This window comes from Oreochromis aureus, linkage group 3 (assembly GCF_013358895.1).
Source record: "Oreochromis aureus strain Israel breed Guangdong linkage group 3, ZZ_aureus, whole genome shotgun sequence".
Classification (NCBI taxonomy): Eukaryota; Metazoa; Chordata; class Actinopteri; order Cichliformes; family Cichlidae; genus Oreochromis; species Oreochromis aureus.
This window is the reverse complement of record NC_052944.1, coordinates 25,219,463-25,235,165: the sequence shown is the minus strand read 5'-3', so window position 1 is coordinate 25,235,165 and position 15,703 is coordinate 25,219,463. Positions and strand designations below refer to the sequence as shown.

Below are 15,703 nucleotides of genomic sequence, written 5' to 3'. Positions count from 1 at the left end.
TATTGTACTTTCTTGAACATTAACAGTGTCAAACAGGCCTGTTGTGACTCTGTATCCAAACTGGTCTGAGATATACAGAGGAGAGACGATCACTGTCAGATGTGAGATCCATGGAGGAGACACTGAGTGGGATTATGAGTGGGAAACAAACAGCATCAGAAAACCTCCAAATCAAAATGAATACAGGATTAGATCTGCTTCATCATCCAACAGTGGAAACTATCGCTGTAAGGGCAGAATGAAAAGTTCACAGCATAACACAACAGAGTGGAGTGATTCAGTCACACTGACAGTTTCTGACAGTAAGTCATATTTGCTTTAAGCTGTTTGAACACTTTGTAAAATGTGTTTCTGTTCATATAGACTGAGATTATTATTCTTTGTATAAACTGAGCTCACTGTTCAGAGACTGTACTACATGTTCACTGAGAGAAAATCTTTGTTGAACAGATAAACCCCGTCCTGTCCTCACTGTGTCTCCATCATGGCTGAGTCCTGGAGCCTCAGTAACTCTGAACTGTGAGGTTGAACATCAGTCTGCAGGATGGAGCTTCTACTGGTATAAAGCTGTTCCTGATCTTAAAACATACAACTATAAATCCTCCAGTTATGAGCTGCTACCTGATGGCAATGGGACTGCACAGGACTCCTACATCATTCATGGACAGACACACACAGCAGGATATGTGTGCAGAGCTGGAAGAGGAGACCCAGAGTATCACACTGATCACAGTCAACCAAAGTTTGTCTGGTCTGCAGGTCAGTTTGTTTCTCTCTGTCCTTTCAATGAGCTCATGTTAGCTCATCATTTTTATTCACCAGGTTTTAGACCATTAAAATCTTATTTCCATGACGACCATTGAGATCAGTGTACATCAATATGATTTACAAAAGAAGAACTGACCTGAATATTTTCTTTTCTCTCTGTGATCAAACCAAACTGAATTTCTCTGATTCCTTTTCTTATTTTTCAGTTTTTATTTAATGTGATAACATGAAAAACAAAAGACATCTATGAGATTTTAAATGTTTTCTCTTTGAATACTTTTACTTTGATATTTAAACTCATGTTACTGTTTGTACTGATTATTTTTACTTAGTGCACAGACAGGATTTACACAGTTAAGACTCTTTGTTTAGTGCTCAGGTAGGTGTTCAGATAAAAAAGTCAAATATAGTTAATAAAGAAACAAAGATGTCAGCAGGCAGGTTAACAGCTCTGACAAATACAAGAAAAACACTGACTACAGATGGACGCTAGAAGAAGACGTCACAAATAACAGCTGCTGTTATTGTTCATTTAAAATATCCTTCAAAGGTTTTTAGTTTTGGTCCTGCTGCTGCAAAATATCTCACTGTAGAAGGAATCTGTGAAACAGACAATATCACAGAGTTATGACAGAAACATTACAGCAAATGACTGAAGTGTGTTCAGAGTGATCTGTATCAGGTGGATAATGCTGAGAGTGATGACTCAAAGCTCATGATGTCACATGACGTGTACCAAGCTCTACATGAGCTGCCAGCAGATAAAGCATGTGGGTTAGATCATCTTAAACATGTCAGTATTCGGCTCCTTTGTTTTCCATTGATTTGACTGTCTGTGTGATTCAGGGCTTGTTGTCAGACTCAGTGTTGTCTCACCAAACAAACACTTTATCATATTGAACTATTAAATTTGATTTTCAAAAAAAAAGCTTCAAACAAATATTTTCACTGTGATATTTTGAATCCTAACATCTGTGAGCTTTGTCTCTTCACTGCATGTTGTTTCCAGATGTTCATTCAGCAGCGTCTCTCACAGTGAGTCCTGACAGAGTGCAACACTTCACCTCTGACTCTGTCTCACTGACCTGTGAGGGAAACTTCACTGAGTGGAGAGTGAGGAAGTTCTCTGAGGACGGCCGACTGTACTCTGACTGTAGGAGAATGACTGGATCCACATGTAACATCAACACATCAAAGTCAGATACTGGAGTGTACTGGTGTGAGTCTGGATCAGGAGAGTTCATCAGTGCAGTCAACATCACTGTACAGAGTATGTTATTATACATTTACTTCTTGGATCTGAATGATTTAGACGTCACATGAACATTTGTCCCAGCTTTGCTGTATGTGAAGTAATTCTATGTGGCAAAACAAACAAAAATGAGAATTTCAGACAATTTCGGGCAACGAAGCATCAAAATATTCTTGGTTCTTGGTCTAATTTCTCTTCATCCTTTCATAATCCAGTTTGTCATAATTTGCCAACAGTATTTTTTTTCTCTGTCAGAATAAAACTCAAAAAAGCTCAACATCTCTGTCGTCAGATTAGATGAACTTTTAATGTCTTAATTCAGAGAAATTTGGGAAACACGTCATGCGAAATAACACAAACATACAAAGATTTACAATTTCACCTTTAACCATTCAATAACGTCACCATCAATAATCTGACTCCTGCAGGGAACATCCCAACTATATTTCCAGTCCTCATAATCACTCAGAAAACCAGGTCTGCATGTAGATCATGAGACACGACTCACAGCTTTTTCTCAAAGGTTTGCACCAGCTGGTCTGACTAAAACAATATGTTTGATTGTTTCACAGATGATGGTAATGGTCCTATCCTGGTGAGTCCTGTTCATCCTGTGACTGAGGGAGCTTCTGTTAGTCTGAGCTGCAGTTTGAAAACACAAAAAATACTTTCCAATGTGTTTTTCTATCACAATGACAAACTTATTCAAAATGATACCCGAGGGGAGCTGAAGATCTCTGCAGTGTCAAAGTCTGATGAAGGTTTCTACAAGTGTCAGTCCTCAGGAAGAGAGTCAGCACAGAGCTGGATGTCAGTTAAAGGTGAGCAGGATCAAAACATTTGATGTGTTTCTGTAAATGAGTTTCATGACTGAGAAATAACATCATATTATCTCTTTTAATGTTTGAAGCCACCTGGGTCTATTTAGTCAGAACTTTATAAAACTATGTTTTGTAATATCTCTATATTGTCAGGTTTAATATCGTTGTGATTCAGGACTCATGTGTGGGACTCAGGTGAAAACAGCAAAACACACATCGCAACAGATTGTGAGCTTTGACTCAGTCAACAAGAACAAAACATAAATGAACCTAAACTTAAGGAGCGAGTCCTACAAAAACATCTTAACTGAGGTGAGAGAGACAGGCCAGAGGAGCGGACATAACAGCGTGAGGGCGGCAGATCTGTGGGAGAGGAGAGAGCAGTTAGGGCAGGAAATCTGAGAGGGAATGTGACAAGACAGAGAGTGTTCATAAAGTGGCTGCAACAATGACTTACTTGGAGTCCAGACTAGGTGGGAGTAAAGGATGAAGGCAGAGGTCTGTGGAAACTGCTGAAGGGTGGGCAGGCAGGCAAGTGAGGAAGAGGCTCTAAGGGGGGCAGCGGTGGTGGTGAATAGGGGGGTAATGATCCAAGGTGGCAGGCGTCTGACTGGAGGTGAATGATGGCATGAAAACGAATCTTGAAGCAGGAAGGCACTGAAACAAGGGGAAAATCTGTTAGCATACAAATCTTATTTTCCTAGAAAGGATCCCAGCAGACCTGCCTGGTTACCTCACTGACGAGCTGCAGTCATGTTAACTATCCATTAACATTTGGCTCACATCCACCGAGGTCTTCAAGGTCAACTTTATGACTCAATAAAAATCCTTATAACACAGAAACTATGATTCTTACAAAGGTGTTGTGTCTTGTCAACATATAGAAAATACTGTATAAAGATTTAAAATATCATTTGTTTGACCTCTGACCTCACTTTTACATTTCACATCTGCCTTTGTTGTGTGGGGTTAAGGAAAATGTTCTTTGCTATCATATAATCAACAGCATACATATTGTATTAACAGGATATAGCTTCAGACCACATTGAGAAGAGCAAACATACTGGCAACATTTAACCTTTGTTGCAGGAATGGTTATAATCATTTTTATACACATTGCATTCTGTGCCTTTAAAGGAGTTGTGGCTCAGTCCGTTAATTGAGGGTCAAGAGCTTTTGGCTGGCGCTATGATTAGCCAATCTACTGTGAGGTTGACTAGAGCTGGGGAAAGATTGCATGCACGCTTACAACACACTTATATCATGTTATTCTTGATTATCTGTTATCCATTTATATTTTTATATAATGATTAATCTTATATGTAAGGATTTTATATAAGATTAACCTTTGAGTAGTGGCATTTGAGTAAAACATTTATTCAATATATTACACATATAGTTTCAGTTGTGTACGTGCGGGCCTTCAGTCTGGTGGAAAGGTTGCAAGTTTTGGCTGGTGAGGTGAGAGGTGAAACTGAGTGCAGTTAAGGTCGACACATACACACACACACTCACACACACAGTAGATAGACTCATTTATAGGTGAAAAATATCTGCCTTTGGACTTATTTTTACTTCACTACAAACTTCTCACAGTACAAATAAAACAAAATACACTGAAAATATAATATTTTTTTCTTTGAAAGTAAATACTGTCAACAGAGTGAGCTGCCTTAGCAGAGATTTGTGCTCTCAGAATGCTTCTTTTACATGTTATTATTAATTAATTATTCTTTGTTGTTACAGTAACTGGACACAGTTCATCTCCTGTGTGGTTGATGGTTGGACTGGTTTGTGGAGTCTCTCTCATTATTATTCTCCTGCTCTTGTTGTATCGCTGCAGACAGTCCAAGTGTAAGAGCCTCTTCTTTTCATGCTGTATTAGAGAGTTTATTTACTACATACACTTTAATTATTCACACATATACATGTATTCTGATCTCATGACACAAAATATCAGTGGAACAATTTATACATGACAAACATGTGTAATAACATTTGTCTCTTTCACAGATTCCTGCTTCACCAGGTTGGTAAAATACTTTTTATTATTATTTTAAACAAACATCAGTTACTTTTGAGTTTATTGTGTTTATTTCATGTTTTAGGTCGATCCAGTCTGAGAGTCACAGTCCGGGCTCCTCCACAAATCATGGAGTCAACCAGGATGAAACTCATGAATACAACTCTCTTCATCCTGGTCAGTATTTAAAGCATCTTTATCATCATTATTAATATTGACTTTTATATCTGTCTTCATTAACAGGAACAGTTTTTAGGTTCATTTTGTGTTCAGCAGTTTTTCAAAGAACGTTTGTCAAAATCCAGTTGGACAAACATCCAAACAGCAAACTGACACATGCACATAAAATGAGAAACAAACAGGATTTTACAGCCTGATTGTATCTTTAACTCAACTGAAAAAATCCACAATGTTGTTGTTTCATATCATAACAACACAAACAGTAACAACATTATGGGATCATGGTTTGAAAATATCTTATAGTCCTGGTTTTGACTTAAACAAAATAATTTAAACTTTAGTTTTTTATTCAATTATTAATTTGACCCTGGTTCGTCTTTTTTTAGGTACCAATCACATCTATGACTCAGTTACGCTGGTTGAAGACAACAGAAATGGTGCAGTATATGTGTTGAAAAGCACAGAGCAGTTACAGATGAAACTTGTTTTTGATTTAATGAAACTAATTCCATGTGAAATTTTTACAATCCTGTAACTAAAATATGAACATTTCAGGATCAGATGAACATCAAGATGTCACATACGCTCTTACTGAATTTAAAAACTTTGGAAAGAAGCGTAAGTACATAACGCATGTGCAATTAAATGCAAATGTAATGTAAAAATACAATAAATAAATATTTTAAAATATTTAACAGTTAATTATTTCCTCATGTTAAATATTCTGATGATCTTCACAGGGAAGCATCATAAACCAGAGCAGAGTGCTGTTTACTCTGAGGTGAAGACGGGAGCTGCAGGTACAGTCACAACAGTCTCATTCAGTGTTTGTACTGAAATGTGTCATTTCATTATGTTGCAGCTAATTATAGGTCAACATGGAGTTTAGTTATTCACTTACCAAGCTTAGCTACTACACATCAGCAGAGTTAATCTGCAGTCATTTAGGGTTTTGGTGGGTTAGTCATTAAGTCAGGTGTATTTGTTTAAAATGATACTGTGTTGTTGTGTTGTTGTCATTCAAAGCACTCAAACACACTGGAGAACAAATTTATTGAGTGATTCAGAAACACAGCAGGTCAGAAGTTTTGCAAAGAACTCAAAACAACTTCTTCCACAGTTTGAGTTCAGTCTCTTCATCAGATCACAGGTTAATCTTTTAGGTTGCCTTTTATTAAAGTCTTTAATCAGGGAGGCAGAAAAGTCCACTTTTCAACTGGATTTACAGCATCCATAGCTTCTGAACTAGACCACCGATCACAAAACCAAACACTATCAAATAAAACACATAATCTGAGTGTGCTCGATCACTGGAGGCACAGCAGAGTGTTTAAGCTGTTTGTTTGATACAGGAAAATATTGGATGTGCCAATAGCATGAAAACGTGTGTATGTGGAATAGATGCAGAGCATAGAAAATATGAGTATAGGGATGAAAGAAGGGAGTGATGCAGACAGGCACATGAGTATAAATGAAGCTGTTTAGGAAGGTTTGAGGTTCTTTCTCTAGTTTGCTGCAGATGAGTAACATCAGCAACATCTGAAGAAAGCACTGTGGAGTTCACAGTCAAAAGTTTCAGTTGACCAATCACTGTGGACTTATGAACTGAAATAATTATTTTTTTGTCTCTCAAAAGAGTTGGAAGACTTTGTACTGGGTTACTGCTTCCTCATTTGGACTTTCAGGCACAGGATGGAGAGGAGTGCAGCACTGATTACCCCTCTCCTCACCTCAACACTATATCTGAAATCAGCAATAGCACAGAGTAGATTAGTTATATTTGGATAAAATTCAGGTGAATGAATCAAGTGATTATTACTAGTTGATTAAGATTTTGCTTTGTCCCTGCTAATTTGCTTAAATAAAATATCCTCTGTTCAAAATTCTAAATTGTTAACTTTCTTGTAACAGTAAAGGAAACCTTGTGATGTATTACATCCAGTTAATAGTTCTTACATGTTGCGCTTAGCACTTGAAGTAGTCTGTTCTTTACTTGGCAGCTAAAGTAATGACCTAGTGAAACTACAAAGAGCGAGAATCATTAAGGGGAGTGTGGCATTAATGCTGTTAATGGCTGCAGCTGACAAATCTGCAGAGTTTAAATCCAACAGCTTTGTATCATATACCTGCTGATCAAATGTATCCTGAGCTCTGACTTCTCTTTTAGAGGACAGTCTGATGTATGCTGAGGTCAAACGCCCCAAAAAAGAAAAAGCCAAGAAAAAAGCAGGTAAACAAAGTCTGCCATCACCTCCAGTGAATGTTGTTCAACATGTTTATCTGGTCTTAAAATCTTCTTTCCACTCACAGGAAAATCAAGTCCTGCAGCAGATGCAGCAGTTTATTCTGAAGTCACATTAGGAAGCTTTCCTGGTAATTATGCTTCTGTGCAGGATGAGTTAATCTTCAAGTTATTAAATGGCGAACATCCTGAAAGTTGGACATTTCTGTTCTTTGTGTGTTTGTCTTACAGGTCAGTGAGGAGAGCTGCAGCAGCAAAGCCAAGAAGAAGCATTTTATGAATCCACTGTTGCTCCTCTGCTGCCCAAATATCAGACACACTCAGTTTTTAGTGTTTATGAAGATGATATTGAATAATAATATGATATAGAGTTGGTACTGTGTCTTAGCATAAAGCACACAGAGATGTGTCCTGTTTCAGATCCTTGCTCTTTATATTCAGCTGATATTTTTATTCATTTTTAAGCTTTAATATAAAATTTTGAATGTATCCTCTGCCAACAGCAAGTGCAATAGCAATAATAACTATGAGGTGTAGCTCTGGGGCCGTTCTTCGTACCTCGCTTACTACATCCAAGATCAAATGACACATCCAAGATCAAATCATCGCGCTAACTTTGAGCTCGCTAATCCGGTTCTCCGAACACACCTGTTGTTGACGATTAGTATAGCTGGATGAAGTAATCTGAGATCACTGGGTGGCTTAAAAGGGGCTACGCATGGATAGTAGAAACATTGATCGGCAACCCTGTGATTGGTCGGCGAAGATGTCGAAGGAGCGCGCTCAGTATTTTACGGCAGCAGAGCAAGAACTCTTGATTGAGGGATATCAGGAGTTTCAGAGTTTAATTAAAACGCAGGGGAACACTGCAAAGGCTGCAAAAGCAAGGAGAGAGGGCTGGCAGAAAGTTGCTGACAAATTAAACTCGTAAGTGATCCATGATATTACATTATATCATGTGATATTATATTATACCACATTATATTATATTACATCATATCCTCTTCCACATTAGAGCCACAACAGGACCCACTAGAACATGGGAACAAGTAAAAGTGAAATATAAGAATATTCTACAGAATGGTAATATTTATCACTTATATTGCTTTTAGTCTCCTGAAAAGAGACCCGGAAATAATCTGTTTGTTTGTTTATAACAGCAACCAAGAAAAGGGCAGAGCAAATAAAGACAGGTGGTGGTCCTGCACCCCCTCGTCACACCCCGGCTTTTTGTACTGTGACATTTATTGACATTGTGGGGTTTTTTGTGTGTAGTTTTACATAACACTCCATCACTTCTACCTGTTCCCATGCAAGGGGTGACTGAAGCATGCACAGTAAGTTGAGATATATATATATATATATCCTGTCTATCCCGCAATATACGCTGAATTCTGAAAACTCTCCTTATCAATCTTGCACCTTCCACAATGGGTTGCTCGCGTACAAACGAACAGGACATGGCTGCGACAGACTTCCCTAATCCACCTTCGCTTTTATAGCCGTGGTCTCTCATCTTGATTGCACGTAGTAATTTACTTACACTACCCTAAAATATGAATTGCATCTGACATGATCTACTACATGACATAGAATGATTAAGAGTACATTTCCCTTTTTTTCGGAAATGACCTGTATGTATCTGTATGAAATCAATAAAAGCATCAAATGCTGCATTATATTTAGTTACATTGATGATATTTATTTATGGTAAAACAGTGGCGAAATATCGCTGTTGCTTTCATATAACTGCAGCGGACATACCTGAGTGGCCGCGATCTAATCCTGTTTACATAAAGTAAACCTGCTCCCGAGCAGGTTTACGCTTACGGATCTGTTGCTATGACAGCAAGTCCCAGATGAGCTTCGGAGAACCGAACGATCCAAGATCACGCGAAATCGTCAACAATCAAATCCGGCTAACTTACTTAGCGAGGTACGAAGAACGGGCCCCTGCTTTCTTTGTCTGTTTGTTTTTAAAATATTATTACTCTTCAATCCAGAAGCAGTGTACACCTGGACAAGTCACAATTGTGTCATATGACTATCAGACAGAGACACACAAGCGTTCAGGCTCACATTCACACCTACGACCACTTTAGAATTACCAGTTAATCTAACATGCAGGTCCTGGGCTGTGGGAGGCAGCTGGAGTTCCCGGAGAGGGGCCACGCAGACCCGGGGAAAACCCAGTCAGGACCTTGCTGCGAGGAGACAGTGCTAACCAGCACACTGCTGCCACCTGCTGGTTTCTTATTGCATTACTCTGGAACAGTAATCCCAGGAATGCATGTGTGCAGTTTATCCATACACATTTTTTTGTGCACTAAATGTTACCTGTAAATAATCCCTCAACACTTGAGTAACGTCCTCTTTTCAGGTTAAACTGCTGTATAAATAACATCCATTTCAACGTCTTGTTATATTGTAATTATCAAGTCTAGTTGACTGATTCATTATTTTAGCAGATCTGTAGTTTACAAAGTTTCATAATTGCTTCTTTTATGTGACATCATTGTTATGTTGCTCTTTAGGCTGATGTCTTAATTTAATCTGAAGTTTGTTTACATCCATTGTGCTTTTTTACTGCTATACTGGTCCTTTGTTAACTGAGTCCATTTAAATTAATGAGAATAAAACACAGATTAAAATGATCATTGTGTGCTAAAAAGAAAGGAGCCAGTTAAAGTGGTTCATCTGACCAGGACCAGGTGTCTCCTAATATAACCTTCATTGACTGCACATTTCCACAGTCTACTTCATTCTAAACATTCTGCATGTTTTCCAGACATTTTTTTGCTGGTCATCAGGAAATCACAATATTCAAAGAGTCAGCAGCACATTCAGATCAGATGTCTTTCCTAGTCAACTGCATGTCTGGACTTTGGGATGAGCTTGGATGGAGAAAACACTGAAAACATGAAAATATCTTTGTTTATGAGCTGATCATTCAACAGCTTAATTATAATGAATCTGATGATCTGCTTTGACAGGACTGTGATCAGTAAGTCGAAACAAGTCAAAATGTTTCCAAATGAAAGAAGATTTATAAAAAAGACTTTTGGAGCAGTTTAGCATGTGAGAAGTGTTACAACCCAGAAGACACTTATGTTTGTGGATGGATGTCAAGTGTTCTGTCTGTGAGGTGACCAGACTTGGAATTTCACTCTATTTTTGACCAGTTTCAGGTTCATTCAGGTAGGTAGCTGTTTTGCTAGATAGGTGAAAAACCTTTGAACACAAAAAAAATAAAGAACATCTCATTAATCAGTCAGATAAATTAAATGCATTATACAGAATACAAATAAATAACAAAAATATATACACACTTCAGTAAAGCCATTTAACAGACAAAAGTGTTTAGCTTTAGCTAAACTATCATTTAACCCAGTTTTAGTTTTACATTCATTGGTTTTTAATCACAGAGCTGAGTAATTTCGAACAAACGAAGATGAAATAAACTGGTTCTTAAATACACAAAATGTGTCTACCTTGCATTTTACACTTTTTATAAACAATTACAGTTTTGAAGTATACATTTTAAAGTTTGCAAATATTTTAATAGAGACTAATCAGGGATTTTCTTTTACAAAGAATTATTTTCCTTAAATTAAACCAAACATATTTACACTAGTTTTAAGATTTAACCATGGATTTAGGGTAGCTATTTTTAGTATTAATTAACAAATTTGTGGGAAACACTATCTACATAAACAATTTATTCAAACTTAAACATTCATTTTAATATCAATATAATTTTTTAAACTTAAATGCAGTAACTATTTCCCAAAGCATAAATACATTTCCACAATTGAGCTTCCGGGGTTCCCAAACATATAAGCAGCAAATATGAGTCCAAGAGCTTACCGATATCCTGTCTAGCTCAAAGTCTTCCTCACAGTGGAAAGTGGATTGTGCTTTGTGTGCTGTCCTCTCAGTATGTCGCACCCAGGTCAAATGACTGCTGCATGCATTTTAAGGTCTACTAGGCACGCCCGCCCTTGATTGCTTCAGCTCACCTGGCGGAGCGGTGCACACCAGGCCGCGCTTAGTTGTAGGTTGCACACAAGGTCTAATCAGCAGCAGCACAGAGCAGGTAGTGGGCAGGAGGAGGAAGAGAAGAGTAACAGCCACACCTACTAGGTCAGCGCGACAATGGAGATGATGAGTCCTCAGTTTACTGGCATCATTGAACCATCTGGGGTGTAGTGGGCTACAGATGCTGAAGACATTGTTTGAGTAATACTTGATATCCCTTTTTTTAAAGTAGCCAATGAAACACCACAGTACAGGGGTTTTGTAGTATTGCATAATACACTATATAGTTGTTGGTGTTATTTCCCACCATTTACTGTGAATTTATGGCATTATTGTAGCTAACTGTAGTGAAACCCTAAACTCAGAGATCCTGGTCTAACCCCAAAGATCTCCTCTGGAACCACAGCTGCTGACCAAACTTACAGATTTAAACTTTTATTTATTTATTTTTTACTTGTTTAAGAAAATACTGCACACTGCTGCTACAGGACCAAAACACTGCATCACAATGGAGGCTGCTGGTATTTGCCTAATATGATAGCTCATGTACCCCAAGCTCACTGTAACTGCATCGTCTCTGAATGCTAACAATACAGCAGTGCCCGACTCTTTAAACCTACAATCTTGACCTCAGCTGCTTCTACATCTTTAAACACAGCACTTTCAGACTCTCAGGGCTCATATCAGTCAGTTTTTACCCTGACTGGGAACAAATCACTTTCAGTGCCTTTACTCTCTTATAGAAATCAAGAATATTCCCATTCAGTAACATTTTCATATTCAACACATTTCCCATCTCATCTTTACGCTGTTTGTACATCTTGAGCCTCTTCACTCACATCTTTAAATGTAACAAGAAATTTCTTCAAATTTAGACACTATTTCATGAACACCAACACTCCCACTCCTGCTCTCAGACCTATCCCTCTCTGTGGTTTGGCTCTTTAGACCCTACTTTTCTTCTTCAGTTTGATTCCCCCCTGTGACATAATTAGCCTGTAAGGGAGTCCAAAGGAACATAATCCAAGATCATAAAACACAAAATGCTTAGTTTGTTCTTATTTCCATGTAATCAATCATTTTGTATAAAAGTCACTCAGCTCTCCTCCTTCCTCCTCCTTCCTCATCTGCCATTCCCATTAAGTCAGGGCAGGTGGAGCTTATTGACTTGGTAGCTGTCTTGATGGGGCGTTTAAGCTGAAAATTCCAACTTCTGACTTCAACATGAACACATCATTGTTCTTTAAGTTTCCATTACAACAAGCAGACAGGCGCTGTTTTACTCCTTCGGGAACCTGACACTTGTCCGGTGCTCATCAAGTTTGTTGCGGAGTGATAACACAGGCGAAGATAAATGTGGAAAGAGGTATCTGTTGGTGGTCCTGTCTCATGACGGCTGACAGTTTAGAGGTCCGATTCCCTAAAAGGATCCGATTGGATGATCTCTGCTGGAAGACTTGGAGACAAGTCCAAGGTTTCACCAAAAACAAGAGAAACTCGTGGCTATGAGTTTCAACGTGTGGCCTAAAAGTATAAAAAGGGAAAGAAAGCCCTCACGCTGAGGTGAGTGACTATTACTTCTGTCTCTAAAAAATAAACCACACTCACTGACTTTTACTGCAGCACAAACAAACATGTCTCTTAAAGAAACAGCAACAGTGCACAGAGATACACAACCTATCACAGCAAAATAACCTTTAACAGTCGTTACACTATGTTATGCTGCACAATTCAGACATCAGCCTAAATATTTCCGGTCTTTCTAATCCGCATTAATTGTAGCAGTTTGACAGATACTTAAATGTTGTACGTCGCAGATCTGACAGTGATCTGTGGTGTTTCAGAGCTGGATGAGTGTACTCTCATATTCTGGACCCAGATATTGTGGTGGCTTATCAGTGACTTTCACTTTCAAAACACACAATAAGAGGGAGAAATCACGGGTGGATGACTCAGAGATATGGGTGCAGTGTTAGTCCATTCCAATAATGATACATGGATTTTGTTGAAATTGAACAGAATTAAAGCTGGTTTCAGGTTTTCAGTCAGATTTCTGCACAGAGGAAGAAGCTACTCTCAGCTCTTCACAGTGTCGTCACATGACTGTGTTAGTCTGTCAGACTTTAGTAAATACCTGCAGCCTCACAAAGCCCACAGGAAAAAAAAAAAAAACAAGATTGATGTGTGTATTTACGCACATGGCACAGGAACATGTTCTTCATTAACACACGGATCTGATGATAAATAAAATTTGATGTTCTTCTACACATCACACAGGTCAGCTGTTACAGGCAGTTTTCAGGTTTATGTGATGGAACAGTTTATAATAATGCAGCTCCTCTCCTGTGGAAACAAATCATCGTGCTAATTTGGCCGACAGCTTTCAGCCACAAAACTGACTCTTTGGTGAACCTGGACATGAGCTGTTTGATGCATAATAAGGCTTATACTAAATTTGGCTTTGAGATTTCATGATGAAAGTCTGGCTGCTCATTTTACATTTAAGTTACAGTTTATGTTTCTTGCATGAGATATGAAATGTTACTTTTTAAGTGACAGCACAATTTGAATTAAGTAAAATGTGAATATTTTATATTCTGTCTGGAGAAACAAAAACAAACAAACCAAAAGGCTTCAGTTGATCCAACCAGCTCTACACCTCTGTGTGTGACACATGAGGGGACGCTGGTGAGGTTGAGAGTCAACAGTTTTGCAATTTAAATATAGAAGTATCTATTTAATTGTTCAGGGAGGGGCTGCCATGTACTGTGACCAGTTGGGTGGGAGGAGAGAGAGAGGAGGAAGTAAACAACATACTGAGTGAAAAAGGTGAGTGGACAAGAAACACCCAATGCATCATGGGAAGCCTGCAGTAGCTTACACTAAAGGAGGATTTTGGGTCACGTGATCCAGCCCTAACTATAAGCTTTATCAAAAATGAAGGTTTTAAGCCTTTAAATACCCACACTGTATATAGTGTGGATGGGACTCATGGATTTATGGCTGACACGCTCTTGCAATATTGTGTGGAAGTTGGGGATAACGCCTTTGTATTGGCAGACTGGGGTGAGGGTTCTTCTCTTCATGGAGGGAGACTGGAGAGTGTATTCCAACTTTAGAGGATCACAGTTCGCAGCCTGTCCTGGAAGATCTATGCCAGATTACTGGAGAGGAAACTCCATCTGTTAATTGAACATTGGATTCTGAAGGAACAATATTGTTTTCTTCCTGGTTGTTACATGTTGTAAATGTATTTAAATGTTTATTTTTTCAACAAGGTTCAAGTCCTCTGGCTTATCTCCATTAAAGGGTGAAGTAAAGGACATACTGTAACATCCACCTCCTTATGGTTAGCGTAACACAGAGTGCTAATTATATCTATATGTGATTTTGCTAACAGCTAATTATGTGTTACAGTTACCGAGTGGCAGCACCTGTAGACAGCTATATGTGTCCTGCAAGCAGGAACAAAAAGATCAGACAGGGAGACATGGCTTGTCGTTCCTGACAATTCACCTTCCAGCAAGACAATGACCTAAACATGCAGCAAGAGCTACAATGGAATGGTTTAGATCAGGGGTGGCCAACTCCAGGCCTCAAGAGCCGGTGTCCTGGAGGTTTTTGATGTGTCCTTGATCCAACACAGCTGATTTAAATGGCTAAATGACCTCGTCAACATGTCTTGAAGTTCTCCTGGTAATGAACTAATCATTTGATTCAGGTGTGTTGACCAAAGGTGATATCTAAAACCTTCAGGACACCAGCCTACCCCTGATGTAGGTTAAAGAATATTCTTGTGTTAGAATGGCCTAGTCCAAGTCCAGACCTAAATCTCACTGAGCATCTGTGGCAAGACTTGAAAACTGCTGTTCACAGATACTCTCCCTTTTTCAAGTCACTGTTGGTCAGTGTCATTTAGTCGAGTAACAGCATCACCGTACAAAACACATTGTTGTTTCAAGTGTCCCAGGTGAGGTGTTAATGATTTTTACTGATACAGAAGAAGATATAGAAGTGTTTCAGCTTCACATGTTTTGCGTAAAAAAGTAAAAGTAAAACCAGGTGATTTCCTCCTCCACACAGAGTCGGTCTGCACCTTCTAAACAAAGTCTGTAAGGTACAGTTTACTTTACACAATTTCTGTAAAGACTCAATCACACAAAACAGAACTTCACTTTATATCAAGGGGAAACAATACTTTTAAAATAAACTTTATTGTTCTCCAACAGGAAGCCACAGGTGGGACAGGCATGAGGGGCAGCCAGTGACCCCTCACACACGTCCTTATGCTGATATCCAGGCAGGTTCTCAGTGTTTGTAGCTGCTGATTTATGCAGCAAGCATTTCCACAGTCCTGTGAGGTCAGAGCTGGATTCTTC

General features: G+C 38.7%; 1 protein-coding gene across 1 annotated transcript in view; it reads left to right on the top strand.

The window, feature by feature from the left end:
• Positions 1-7,924, top strand: part of LOC116311487 (basement membrane-specific heparan sulfate proteoglycan core protein-like) — a 681,374-nt gene extending 673,450 nt beyond the window's left edge. The window contains exons 14-26 of the mRNA XM_039599749.1: positions 27-302; positions 451-759; positions 1,778-2,038; positions 2,593-2,841; positions 4,588-4,695; positions 4,855-4,870; positions 4,950-5,041; positions 5,431-5,481; positions 5,600-5,662; positions 5,785-5,844; positions 7,212-7,274; positions 7,355-7,417; positions 7,518-7,924. Coding sequence (XP_039455683.1) covers positions 27-302; positions 451-759; positions 1,778-2,038; positions 2,593-2,841; positions 4,588-4,695; positions 4,855-4,870; positions 4,950-5,041; positions 5,431-5,481; positions 5,600-5,662; positions 5,785-5,844; positions 7,212-7,274; positions 7,355-7,417; positions 7,518-7,525 — 1,619 coding nt within the window. The 3' untranslated portion in view covers positions 7,526-7,924. The remainder of the gene's footprint in view (positions 1-26; positions 303-450; positions 760-1,777; positions 2,039-2,592; positions 2,842-4,587; positions 4,696-4,854; positions 4,871-4,949; positions 5,042-5,430; positions 5,482-5,599; positions 5,663-5,784; positions 5,845-7,211; positions 7,275-7,354; positions 7,418-7,517) is intronic.
• The last annotated feature ends 7,779 nt before the right edge of the window (positions 7,925-15,703 follow it).